The sequence below is a fragment of the Nicotiana tabacum genome, chromosome 12 (assembly GCF_000715075.1).
Source record: "Nicotiana tabacum cultivar K326 chromosome 12, ASM71507v2, whole genome shotgun sequence".
In the NCBI taxonomy this organism is placed as follows: Eukaryota; Viridiplantae; Streptophyta; class Magnoliopsida; order Solanales; family Solanaceae; genus Nicotiana; species Nicotiana tabacum.
Window position 1 is genome coordinate 22,489,149 of NC_134091.1, and position 14,618 is coordinate 22,503,766.

At 35.1% G+C, this 14,618-nt stretch overlaps 1 protein-coding gene across 2 annotated transcripts; it reads left to right on the forward strand.

Annotated features, from left to right (window-relative positions):
* The first annotated feature begins 3,734 nt into the window (after window positions 1-3,734).
* Window positions 3,735-13,888, forward strand: LOC107798973 (QWRF motif-containing protein 2). 2 transcript variants are annotated; one of them, XM_016622019.2, is made up of 6 exons: window positions 3,735-5,531; window positions 6,548-6,667; window positions 7,240-7,356; window positions 7,474-7,563; window positions 13,102-13,209; window positions 13,502-13,888. In XM_016622019.2, the coding sequence occupies exons 1-6, from the start codon at window positions 4,074-4,076 to the stop codon at window positions 13,574-13,576; spliced, it is 1,968 nt and encodes a 655-aa protein (XP_016477505.1). In that variant the 5' UTR covers window positions 3,735-4,073; the 3' UTR covers window positions 13,577-13,888. The 2 variants fall into 2 exon arrangements, with proteins under 2 accessions (XP_016477505.1, XP_016477506.1); XM_016622020.2 differs by having other exon boundaries at window positions 13,360-13,640.
* The last annotated feature ends 730 nt before the right edge of the window (window positions 13,889-14,618 follow it).

Below are 14,618 nucleotides of genomic sequence, written 5' to 3' on the forward strand. Positions count from 1 at the left end.
AAGAATTTTAAACTATCATGTCACTTAAAACTAAAAGATAAAACACAATACATGTTAATAAGTGCCGTTATCAATCTGGAATATATAAGACAGATTACATGTTATAATAAGTTAAAATATTCTTTACACTGTTATTATATATAAGTTAAATTTATTATTAATTTTTTAGTTGAAAATAATATTGGTAATTAACATTTGGGTAGGTACTAATGCCAAGAAAAACGTACAGTTTCTTATCTTTGCACATTTCTCTCTCAAGAAAAATGATTACTAATCATGATGATTACTTTGTGAAAAGCTTATCGTTTATCATCATAATACTCCTCACTAGGACTACACCATATTTATCTTCTGTTCCTTCACTACTCGAATATCTTCTCTTTTACTTGCAATTATTGAATAGACATTTATGAATTGTCTTTTCAAAATTTTCTAAAAAGCCCCTGTCTGAATTTAAAAAGAAAAAAAAAATTCTAGAAAAGGCAAAAGATAATGAAGTGGCTTCACTTTATAAATGATTCTACAACACGTAAAAAGGAAAAGTTTTAGTAGAGGTTTCTTGCTGGCGAAGGCATAAAGTATATATACAATGCATGTGGTAGTGTCAATGATATGGTCTTGTTTTTCATATTGGGCACCTCATATTTGCATAGGATCTTTAATTAATATGATCAACAATTACTAAGGAATAATTAGGCACTTGAGCCAAAAGCAAATAAGAAAAAAACTAGAGATGGTTGGGCAAAGTGTAATTATCAAGTAGTCTCTCGTGGTGGCAAAAGATACCACCAAATCGCAATTATCTTTGTCGAAGTTCAAAAACGTGCAATCATAAACAATGCATTCATTCCTTAACTACCACTTTTGAAAATTAGTATACTTAGTTTATTAAACATTTATACCATGCATTTCAAATAATAAACTTTTTAGATTCTTCTCTTTCTCAAAGAATAAGTAATAAGATTCAACTTTTTTTTATTGGTTTCTCACTAGGTGTCCGATACTCACTCTTAAATCTGGCTAAGCTGGATTTGCGTCGCGTAAGGGGACTAGAAAGCGTTCCCTACAGGAATTTTTTTTCCATTCTCAGAGCTTAAACCCTATACCTATGATTAAGTAAGGATAAATGGATTCTATCTATCTCACCATAACTTGATAGTAATTTGAACGATATCCGATCAATTTTATGGTTGAATCTTTTTGGATCTATGTGCCAATTACTGTCCTGAGAACTGTTTACATGTTGCATGCAGATTAAAATCAAGGACAATTATATAAGTAAATAAGTGATTAAGATGTTAAATTAAGCTCGAGAAGATACAAAATTTGGTAAGGTTGTTTAGGTATAAGAGTAGCTAGCTAGCTTATGAAATTTCAATTAATTATTAAAGGTGGCTTAGGATGAAAACAAAGAGGGTAAAAGAGTTAACAGAACTCAAAGGGGTTTTGAATAAAGCCATCTTTTTCAATTTCTAGGGAGGTTTGTTTGTCGATGAAAGTTTGTTTGGCTTTAGCTATTGTTGAAGTTAATGACTTTGCTTAATTTAATCAGTTAATTCCTTTTCTAAGTTAGTTGGAGACTCTTCGTTCTTATGTTCCTATCTTTGTTCACTTCTCTCTAGAACTTTGTCATGGCCCTCAAAATATTCGTAATGAAAAACAAAATATAAAAAAAGGAGAAAAAAAAGAGATACTGCATTTTATACATCAATTATGAGATGTTCACATATAATTGTTGTATAAGAGCAAATTTTTCAGACATATTTTGTTGAGATGTAGAATTTCACCCAATTTTATACCCTTAGTGTTTCATTTTATATGAACCTAAGACAAGTGAAATAAAGTTTTTTTGATCATATTTTTATAAATACTTTTTAAATATTTTGAATTATTAGTTATTATGACTTATATAATACTTTTTATATAATTTTTAACTATATAAATTTTACTTAAATTTTTTTAAAATTCTATGTTCAAATTCACACAAAAATTAGTTAATTTAATGCTCATGCTTCGAAAAGACTCACAAACTGAAAGCATGATCTATTGTCACGATGTGCGCATCCACCATTATAGATCTTTTGCTTGAACTGTAGTAGATTTTTTTTAAAAAAATATTTGCTTTAAATTAACAGTAGACATTATTATAGATGAATTATTGCGAGTGATACTCTGTATTTATGTATTTAAAGTTAAATTTGTTGTGTTGAAAAAGATGTCACAAGATATCACCACAGCTTAAAAGGAAACCCTAACATCCGGTATTTTTATTGTATAGCTATAATTAACTACAACGAGAAAGTAGTTAATTATAGCTACAACAACGACGACGACGACCCAGTAAAATCTTACAAGTGGGGTCTGAGGAGGGTAGTGTGTACGCAGACCTTACCTTTATTCTGAGGGGTAGAGAGACTGTTCGGTCTGGGGAGAGTAGTGTGTACGCAGACCTTACCTCTATCCCGAGGGGTAGAGAGGCTGTTCGAACAGCTCTCTACCCCTCGGGGTAGAGGAAAAGTCTGCGTACACACTTGACCCCACTTGTAAAATTTTACTGGATCGTCGTTGTTGTTACTGTAATTAACTACTTACCCGTTGTACTTCACGTATAAACCCCAATAAGCATGCAAGTAGGTATAAACAGGTGACCAAATAGAGAAAAATACAAAATGAATATAAATGTTCTCCTTAAAAATAAATACCAAGCAGGGTGGAGGTCAAGTTGGGGGATGGGTGTGTTAGTTGAGTTGGGTAACCATTGATTACATGTATAGGCAGTTGTATAAATTAGCTCACCTTACGAAAACCATAGCTATTAAATTATTAGTTCTAGAAACAAAGAAAAAAGACGAAAAATACTATAATCGTTCTTTATACACTTTTCACTGCTCATAGTTGCAATCAGGGGCTGAGCAACAGATCGAGGAGCGGGCTCGGCCGAACTCAATAACTTTGGTTCAAATTCTATATAAGACTCTATATTAATCTTAAGAAATTTATTTAATACGTTCAAATTATTAATTTAGAACTCAGTAACTTAAAGTGACTAAAATACTGAACTCATAAACTTCTGGTCGCAGTGGCTCAAGCTAATGTTGAAGACTTGATTTAATTAATGCATGCGATGGCAACTACCAAAGTGTCCAGTGCTAGTATATTCTGCAGGGTATTAATTTATTGCTTTAATTTCTGGTTAAAGTCCTGTGAGTAAATATAAATTTACAAAAAAATATATTTACAGAAGCTATATAGTACATTATTAGAAGTATATTAAAGACAACTTCTAATATTGCAATTGGCAACTTAAAAAGTTTTGCTAAAACATTTCTGAATTTTGTATACGAATAAGACGAGTATGTAACAGTAATACAACGCTTGGATTGATCCAAAACTATCGCACGTATTAATGTGGGAAAATTCCATTAGAAGAGACATGATTTGTGCTGTAAGTAATAGTTATGATTTAATTAATCAGCATGATATTGGCTTTTTATGATCCCGTAATTCCATATACCTGATTTAAGCTCCACGCTTGGGTACTCTCTGAAATAAATAAACAAAATAAAAGATACTCTTAAAACAATAATAAAATACTAAGATAGGTTATTAAGTAATCATATAATTTACCTAATCTTGTCATTAAAGTATCATAATCAACTATCAGAGTACAAACCATAAAGCCTAAAAGCACAAGTTCTCAATGCGTTTCCCTTTTTATCACTTCGAAAACTCACTACAGTGGTACGACAGTTATGCTCGCAAATCTTTCCTTCAGGTCCCACTCTCTCTCTCTCTCTCTCTCTCTCTCTCTCTCTCTCTCTCTCTCTCTCTCCGTATATTTTCGTCGGACGTTCGTAACGGTCATATTTTCCGATAATCTTTCTTTCTCTAAAAACTCCCAATCTAATAATCTCTACACATAAATACACGCATTAATATAATAATTTTCCGCTTAATCTTCGTATTTTGCACTGATTACTCTATAAATTCAGCTGAATTTTTGGAGAATTAGGGTTTTAAGATAGTGAAATGAAAAGTTTCCGGAGAGATGTGAAGATTGTGTGAGAGTAGGAATGGTAGCTGCAGTATCAACAACGAAGCTAAATCCTAAGGTTACGTCGAATTGTTCGAGTTATCAGAATCCGAAAAGGCCGCCATTGTTGCCTTCAGAAGCTGAGAATAATGGACGTTCTAGAAGACCGAAAATCAAAGAGGTTAGTTCCCGGTACCTTTCGACTTCTTCTTCATCTTCCGTCTCAACGACGTCGTCGAATAATACATCGACTACTTACTCTTCGTCGTCAAACTCCGTTGCCTCATTGCGGAGTCAATCGCCGATGCTGACTAGGACGGTTCGACCGGTTGCGACGCCGGTTCGGGATTCCGGTTCGGTTAAACGGTCCCAATCAGTGGACCGGAGACGGCCGGTGACGCCTGTATCAACAGAGACGTCTACTGCGGCAAAGCAGCTATTGAATTCCAGTAGGAGCTTATCCGTTTCGTTTCAAGGTGAATCATTATCTATACCTGTCCGTAAAGCAAAACCTGCTCCTGCTACGAACAATTTTGGTAGTACTGTAAGGAAGGGTACGCCGGAGAGGAGGAAAGTCACGGCGGAGTTTGTCACGCCGGAGAGGAGGAAAATTGCGGCAGCTGCAGAGTCAGTTACGCCGGTGAGAGGAGATCGGACTGAAAATGTAAAGCCGAGTGATCAGCATAGGTGGCCGGGGAGGTCAAAGTCACTGAATTCAAGTTTTCTTACACGAAGCATGGATTGTGGTACTATTGACAAGCCAAAATTTGGATCTGAAAGTGTCATTAAGTCATCGATGAAATCAGTAATTGACATATATCACAGAGCTAGAATTGAAAGTAAATTGAAACCTCAAAGTGTTAATGATAAGATTGATATGAAGTCAGCTTATGGATCAGCTATATCTGTTGATGCATTGGCTTCAGATAGTGAAAGTGTCTCTTCAGGGAGTACTACAGGTGTCCATGATGGTCCAATTGTGATTCAAGGGCGAGGAAGTCAACGAGGTATAGTTGTGCCTGCTAGGTTTTGGAAAGAGACTAACAACAGGATCCGACGAGGGCCAGAACTTGGTTCTTCTGTGGAGAAAAATGGTACATTGAAAACAATGGCTCCTTCAAAGCAAATTGGTAATAAGAAGTTTCTGATTGATAGCCCCACAACATCACCTCGGAGTGTCCCAGCTTCTAAAGGTTTATCTTCTCCTCTTCGAGGGGGTCTAAGACCAGCGTCACCAAATAAGGCATTGACATCTCCTTTAAGAAGGATGCCAAGTCCTACAAGAACAAGAAATGGTATTATGGGTTCAATATCTAATAACTCATGCATCATGCCTTCAATTTTGAGTTTTGCTGCTGATGCAAGAAGAGGGAGGGTAGGAGAGGACCGGATAGTTGATGCACATGAATTAAGGCTTCTATATAATCGTCACCTTCAATGGCGATTCGTCAATGCGCGAGCAGAAGCTGCACTAAAGGCACAGACAACAACAGCGGAGGTAAAACTTTTTTAACATGCTTTTCATTCTCTAAATTTTGCTGGTGACAAGTTCATATACAATTTGTATTTTGTTCAACAATCTACAAAGAACCGGAATCATCATCTTGGATTTTATTATCAGTTGCGAACCTTTGTAATGAGTGTTATTTGTGGAAATGCAATCAATCTATCAACTATGGCTTAATTCCAAATTAGTTGGGATTGGATTTATGGTCTATATCCATTCCACCTAATTTAGCTCATTTAATTCCAATACTGGTAGAGTAAAGAGCAATTAGAGAGATGAAAATTTGCCATTAATGGTGAAGGATTATCTCGGATCAAATTAAATAAGGAGAGTATATGAGGAATTCAGTTCACGGTTTAGATGAAGTGCATTGAGAAATAGCAGTAGACTAAAACTTAGGAGATTCGCTTTTCTGTTTCAGTTTTCAAGTAGATATAGAAATACCTCAACCAGCGGTGGTGGGGTTATACTGTTCAAAATACGTGATTGAACGGGATAATAAATATATCCTTCTTTCTGATCTATAACATTCTATACTTGAGGATTAGTTCCTATTCAGGGTTTTGTCTGATTTGATGATTTAACCCAGGGGAATAGTTAAATATACCGGTATAAACTCCAATACTTAATAAATACATGATATGCGTTGTTCTTTTTTACTTGGAACTTTAATTGCTAAGCAGACATGTTTTGCGTATGTTGAATCAAAGCCTAAGACAGTAATTTCTTCTTAAACTTATTCACTTACTTTCATACTCCATGTAAATGTAATAAAATCATGTATCATTCTTAACAATGTGAAAAACCAAACTTCAAATTTTAGAATGAAAACTGTAAAATGTGTAGCAACAGTTCATTATCAAGTTAAATTTAATATACAAATCAACCCGCATTAGTGTAAGTTTCTTCTACCCAAGAATTTACAGTGTAAACAGAAATTCAGCTGTGGTTTAGATTAGAATCTGTGAAGATTTGGTGTCACTAATGTGAAATTTTCTTTTTACCAGAGGAACCTGTACAATGCTTGGTTGACTACTTTAAAATTGCGGCATTCTGTTAAGTCCAAAAGAATTCAGCTGCTGCTGTTGCAGCAAAATATGAAGCTATATTCCATCCTCAAAGGACAAGTAAGCCCTCTTTTCAGTTCTTTTTCTCTTCAAACCAAATTATTTTCAGATATATAGATAGACATCAAAAAGATGCTTTTAGATACACATACATCGATGAGATAACCACTTCTTGCTTATAGATCCACAAAGTCATGTATGCATTTGAAAAGGAAAAACAAGAAACAAAGATGAAGAGAATAAAAGTTTACTTGCTATGTAGAAAGAAAACTGAAGGCCCCCGGGGGTTTGGGGAGGGGGAAATGACATGGAAATTATTGGAGTTAATGCATAATGTTTGGTTGATTTGCTGTAACTAGTGGACAATATATTGTTGAAGGAAAAACGTCTGCCAATTACATTTATTATGCGCCCTGTTATATCTCAAATTGGTGTTCATCATGCGCCTGAGGTGTACCTGCTGCCTAAGTTGGCTGATACTTTTTTATTTGGTGTGAAATGAAAAGTATATATACTTTGTTTGATTTCGTATACTAGCTTTTATATTGTTTACTTTGATTCGTTTATTTTTTGTTTATAAATAAACTTCAACCTTCTTTTACTGTCACTTTCTCTTTTATGGACAAATTCAGGGGCCATTTTTGGATAATTGGAGTATGATTGATGGAGATCATCGCAATGCATTGTCAGGGGCTATATGTGCTCTGGAAGCCAGCACTATTCGTCTCCCTGTTGTGGAAGGAGCTAGGGTACTTTTTCCTTTTCATTCTAATTGAAATGATCTTTTATGCAAATTCTGGTTGCATTCTTTTACCTATTGGTATTAGTGTTTCAGGAATAATGGTTTCCGCTTCTATTATCTGCAGGCAGAAGTTCAAAATGTGAAAGATGCTATTTCTTCAAGCGTTGATGTGATGCAGGCAATGGGATCCTCAATGTGTTCTTTGCTTCCAAAGGTAATTATTCTTTCTTTGAATGATCAAATGTTAATGCTCGGGGTTCTTTCTGGTTATGGCCAGTGGACTAGTATCTGTTTTCAAGGGGGTGAGGGGAAGGAAGGCTGTGAACTCTCCCAATTTGCATAGCCACCTATTTTTACTAGGATGTGTCTTATCTGCAATGCGAAAGTGGTACTCTAATGCATAAAGAATATCTACACTGGTCAACTGCATGCTTTCTTGTGTTCTAACTTGCTTAGGAAGCATTTACAATCAGTAAAATATGATCTATCTGTTTTCAAGGGGGTGAGGGGAAGGAAGGAGGCTGTGAACTCTCCCAATTTGCATAGCCACCTATTTTTAATAAGGTGTATCTTATCTGCGATGAGAAAGTGGTACTCTAATGCATAAAAAATATCTATACTGGTCAACTGCATGCTTTCTTGTGTCCTAGCTTGCTTAGCAAGAAGGCTGCGAACTCTCCCAATTTGCATAGCCACCTATTTTTACTAGGATGTGTCTTATCTGCAATGCGAAAGTGGTACTCTAATGCATAAAGAATATCTACACTGGTCAACTGCTTTCTTGTGTTCTAACTTGCTTAGGAAGCATTTAAAATCAGTAAAATATGATCTATCTGTTTTCAAGGGTGTGAGGGGAAGGAAGGAGTCTGTGAACTCTCCCAATTTGCATAGCCACCTATTTTTACTAGGGTGTGTCTTATCTGCGATGAGAAAGTGGTAATCTAATGCATAAAAAATATCTATACTGGTCAACTGCATGCTTTCTTGTGTCCTAGCTTGCTTAGCAAGCATTTAAAACCAGTAAAAGATGATAAAACCGAGGTGCACGATAATAATAGGTCTTACTAAAATAATTTCAAATTACTTTTAAAGTTTTGTTTAGTTTGGTGTTTTCTCTTGTTTTTCCTTTTTTTCCACCCCTTTTTCCCCCTTGAAGTTTATCTATATTTTTTAGCACAAGACTTAAGAAGCCGGGGAAAGAAAGCACGCACAGAGATGCTTACTATCATTTCTTTTTTAGCTTAAGTTTGTGCAATCTTGCTAGAAGTCCTGGCGACTAATGTTGGGACCTAGAAGTCGAGGAAGTCGGAATAAAGATCAGGGAGACCAGGTTTCAAAGCCAAAAAGCTGGTGACGTCTTTCTATATGCAAAAGTTTTGGTGGGAAGAGTTACCCGATATATGTACAGGTGGGAGATATAGGAACGGGGGGAAATCGTCAAGGTGTGTGCAAGTTGATCCGTACACCGCCATAATTAAAAAGATGTTCTTAATAGTCCTGCAAATATTCCCTAACAAAGGAAAAAGTGTGTTGCCTCAACCATGGAGAATCTGTTTTAACATGTGAAAGTGTTCCTAAACAATATGCGGTACTGCTTATTTTGTTGCAGAAATGCATTAAATGAAGAATGAGAGCTAAATTGTTTATAGAAAAGCGGGACCCTTACCACTATTTTGGAAAGTGTTTGGGGCGTGTCCTAAGGCGCCTCGTTGGCAGAACATCCTGAGACAAGTGAGTTAGGTACTGCCCCATCACTTGGGCATACGCTGCCAGTGCACCTCATGCCTCAAGAACGATGTGATGCTCGGAACCATCAGTTTAAAATCTGAAAAATATTAACCTCAGTGCCAGATGGGATGAGGTTTGGGTGAGAGATAAAAGGTTGATTGTTATGATAAGGAAGAAGGCAAAAGATTTGAGAGTGTAAGTGGAGGAAGAAACAGAAGCAAAACTGAAGAAAAGAAGTCCTCGTGGGAGGACCTTGGTTACGTATATTGACTAGCTATGGAGAAAGACAATTAAAACTGAGTATGAAGCGATTGGAGATGACAACAACAAACTTTCCTTCAGGCCTTTGAGAGACTTTTTTCTATTTTATCCTGAGAGAGTCAATAAGTAGGGTCGTCTGAGTGTAGGCTAGTAGCTTTAATGGAAGTTAATTTTATCAGGAAGTCCTATGCAGTGTTTTAAAAAGCATGGGGCGAGGCGTTTTACATATGCCTCAGCAAGGCGTAAACCCCGAGGCAGGGGACGTAAGCCCCATAGGTATTTAATTTTTAATATTTTATAAAAAAATATAATTACATTAAATATTTATAAACAATTAAAATTGTATAAAAATTAAAGAAAACTATAAATATATATATTTATAAACTATAAATATATATATATATATATATATATATATATATATATATATATATAAAATGTGTGTATATGTGTGTTCCATCCCCACAAAAAACTAATCAAAATAATTTATTATACGCTACTTAGAAGCACAACTAACTTGAGTCGAAAAGAATAAAGTTTTCTACATGGAGGACAAAAAGGATGACTAACCTGTAATTTGAACTTTGAACTTGCTGTTATGAAAGAGAATGGAGTTCTCTTTGTATTTGTTAAAAAAAATTGAATATTCGTTGCTTTTGGGAGATATTAGCAAACTAGCGGACAAGATAAAGAATTGGGAAAGACCATGAATTAGGGCTTCAATCAATAAAAAAAGGTCTTGACTTTTAAATTTAATACATTTCAGTTCCTTTTTAACTCTTTTGAGTAATTACCAAGCTCACTTTTGAGAATTTGGGTATATTATAAAGAACTTATTCAACAAATTTTATTTTAATTTGAAAAAGTCTCTAGGCTGATGCATCACTAAAAAAACGCGCCTCAAACGCCCGGGCATACGCCCCGAACGCTCGGACGTATACCCCGAATGCCCGGACGTACGTCCCGAACGCCCGGGCGTACGCCTCTTGAGACTTTCGCCACACCTTCGCCTCAGGGCATTTTTGGTGCTCCTCGCCCCGAAAACGCCTTTTAAAACACTGGTCCTATGGATAAAGGAAGGTAGTATTAACTTTCTATAGAGAAAGGCAAATAAAACTGAGTAAGAAGTGATTGGAGATGGATAAAGGAAGGTAATACTAACTAGCTATGGAGAAAGGCAATTAGAACTGAGTAAGAAACCAGTGGAGGTGGCTACAACAAACTCTCCTTCAAGCCTTTGAGAGAATTTTTCTGTTTTAACATCTGAGAGAGTCAATGAGAATTGTCGTTTAAGTGTAGGCTTGTAGCTTTATTGGGAAGGTAATTTTATCAGGAAGTGTTACAAATAAGTGAAGATAACATAGTTATCTTTTGAGTTGAATTAATTGGATTTAAATTTGGAATGAAATACTTCTTGATAAGTCCCACCTGCAATTCGAGCTAGGTGGATCACTGACAAGTGACAACGAACTATTTTGCCTAGTATGGTCCTAAATTGGTCGTACAATTCATTTTGGTCAAATCATCTCAATAAATTTTACTGATCAAAGAAGAATCTAAAGAATCTTTAAAGAAATGAAATTAGTATTTGATAAGAAAGATTTACTGTTTGTGAAACTTTGCTAAAGAAACTAGCATTTTCCCTCCAATTTTGTGTGCTATATATATATATATATATATATATATATATATGTGTGTGTGTGTGTGTGTGTGTGTGTGATAACAACGAACTATTTTGCCTAGTATGGTCCTAAATTGGTCGTACAATTCATTTTGGTCAAATCATCTCAATAAATTTTACTGATCAAAGAAGAATCTAAAGAATCTTTAAAGAAATGAAATTAGTATTTGATAAGAAAGATTTACTGTTTGTGAAACTTTGCTAAAGAAACTAGCATTTTCCCTCCAATTTTGTGTGATATATATATATAAAATTTATTCTACAATTCTTTTAAAATTTCTACAATTTTTATGGTCTTTGAATTTTTTTTTAATTTATAAAATATCTAAATGTAAAATTCATGGGGCTTATGCCCTTTCTCTCAGGTATATTAGATAAAACTCTCGTCTCACTCCACCTCCTTTTAAACATTGGCGCACTTGCAAAGTTTGTGGTGCTTTCTCACACCCATTCTCATTTAGATTTCGGCCTCTAGTGTCTTCCTGTGCGATCTTGCTACTTCTTTTCAATGCTATTGTTTTAGGTTTATTTAACTTATGCTGTAATGACTGACGAATTCACAATAGAGAGGATTGTGATTGACCAGCCTTGATCTTTGATTCACATTATGAATTCAAATAACCTTCAAATGTTTGTGATAGACTTGTTGTGAGCTGTAGAAAATATCGAGAACACAATCAATCAACCAGCAACTAAGCCTCAAACGAGGTGGAGTCTGTAAACAAAATACAAAACTCTACCCAACTTAGTCAAACAGTCATAGGGTTATTTAGATGGTCATGGTCTTGATTTTAGATGTGTATCTCTGTTTCAGAGGTAATTGAAATGCCAAATTTAAGTAAAATTGGGTAAAAAAGCATACCATCTGAAGCCAGACAAAAAGCCATGCATGAAGAATAACAATGGATTGAGGGAAGACAGAAACGCTATGGATGATATAAGCGTTTTCAATTCTCAAAAGTTCTCTAATTTTCTTTAGTCATTATTTCTGTAGAAATCACAAAAACACATAAAATTATGTAAATAAATACTAACAGATAAAACAGAATGGAGAAACATCCAAAATAATGTATAGCTTTTCGAGTGAAAGTCGAAGTAAACCTCAAATGTGAGTTTGAGTGCTAAATTGAGTTGTTTCCGTTATTCTTCAGCAAAAAAATACTTCCACAGTTAACTATCCTAGTCCTGTATTCGATTTGCTTGAGTCCCTTCTATCCATTTCTTCGAGTCATTGTTCCACACAGCTGCACCTCTCCCTTTTTGCCAAAAAATGATGCATCATTTTTCTTTCCCCACTTTGGTGGAATTCATTTGCGTAAATCCCTAAAATAAGCATCATTTTTTGTCCTCTCTTTGGTAGAGTTGTTTTGCAAAACAACCTGGTGCATGATATTGTTGCTTTCCATACATGGTTGAATGATATGAGCTGGGACTAATTCCAGCATTAAGTTTTTTTTTGCAGCTGTACTTCCTCAGAGAGCATCTCTATCGTTCATTCTCAAAAAAGAGAACATCTCTATCGTTGAGTTTAGGAGTGATCTCGATGGTTTTTTACAAATGTGTTTTTTGTTGAAATTTATTTACATGATTTGTTAAATGCTGATACATCTGAGTTTAGCTAGAATGACACTATTGAAATAGACTGGGCATTACACTACCAAGAAATAACATTTTACCCATTCACAAGCTGCAAAAATTCAGCTCCCAATAATCTCAACAAATTGTCATGCTTGTGACATTGTTAGTAACTGGTTGTGGATCATTACTTGTCCTATAACTTTGTCAGATGAGGTATCTGTTGTAACGTTCTCGTTTAGTCATTTTTTGAAAGAGTGTAGGAATATTCGTCCTTAGTGCTTGCAGCTGGAATTTTCATTCTCATTTCTGGATCAGTAAAGCAAAAATCTTAGCGCTTGAATATCAAACCTGCTTTTCTTATAATCTGTTCATTTCTCAAGGATTCTGATCATAGTTTGCCTAGTGTTCAACTTATCTTCTCAGTTAATAGTCCAAACTTCCTTCTAGTTTGTCGGTGCACATCCCTCGGATTGCTTTAACAAGGTTAATTATATATGTGCACAGGTAGAGCAGGTGGATTCTATGGTATATGAACTTGCAGATGTAGTGGGTAACGAGCGTGCTTTACTTGACCATTGTAACGATCTCTTGTCATCACTGACGGCTCTACAGGTAAAGCTGAATTTCCTTTATACCTAAAGCTTTTGAAGGAAACCATTTGAGAAATGATCATTTCTATGTTGCCCTTGAGTTGAATAATGTGTTTGAGTCATACTTCATATCAAACGATCTATTCTAAATTGTAAAAAGTTTGTAAAACAGGTGAAGGAATGTAGCCTAAAGCTTTTGAAGGAAACCATTTGAGAAATGATCATTTCTATGTTGCCCTTGAGTTGAATAATGTTCTTGAGTCATACTTCATATCAAACGATCTATTCTAAACTGTAAAAAGTTTGTAAAACAGGTGAAGGAATGTAGCCTGAGGACACATTTATTACAATTAAAAGACGCGGTTTCTTGCTCAACAACAGAAGTGTAAAGCTGATCTTTTTTGACTGCTTAACGGAAACACTAACATCAAAGGAAGCTCTTCTTTAACCCAAGTGATGGTGATATGACAAATTGGTTTCTTTTATAGCTAGAGTTACCTGATTCAGGCTTGTGGAATGCTGCAGTAATTGCATTTTGTATGCATCGTGAGTAGGAAATTGCTGCTTTTATGTTTCATAGCAGGCTTATATCTTCGGCTTTTAGCTTCAGAAACATTTATAGATGTATATATATACTTCCATCTTTAAAAGCAATCCCTTCAATGATAAGTTGGATGAAGTAATAAATGGAAGATCTTTGCACACACGTTGGTAACTTTTGAAACTTTTCATACAAGGAATTGTAGAACCAGCGTTTAACGGAAGTAATAAAATAAGGTAATTTTTTTTCAAAAGAAAACTAAATTACGAGCGTTTAATAAATTAAATACATATGGATTAGTTCTTTATTAAATTACATACATATCAAGCCTTATGAAATTTGCAGAAATCTTTCATTTATGCTTTATGTTTTCCACATCTAATCTTCGAACCACCCAATCGGTAGTCACATCACTAGAATATTCAAATGATAAGATATTTTGCAACTGTAGACACTTAGATGTGAATGGTTACTTTAATTTATGGCATTATCAAGTAGTGGTTAATAAAAATAAGTGTGTTTAAGGGAAAAGAGTCCACTTTTCCTGGGCAGCCGCCAGCTTGTACCAGCTTGTTTTCATGCTCCAAGACTGAGGTTGCCCTAGAAAATAGGCATTGGGATTAGCAGAGGCAAATCCATAATTTTTAATTCTATGGGTTCAAGATTTCGATTTTAACCACTGAACCGATCACCTTGTTTGAGTTATGGGTTCAAAGCTGAATTTTTTCAACTGTTTTAGTGATTTTATACAAAAAAATTACGGGTCTAGAATAAAAGTTATGCGTTCAATTGAACCCATAACTAAACTGTTGGTACGCCCTCGGGGTTTAGAAGCTTTCGGATCGAAAACTAGGTTTGCTAAAACTTGATGTATAAATAATCTTGTTGCA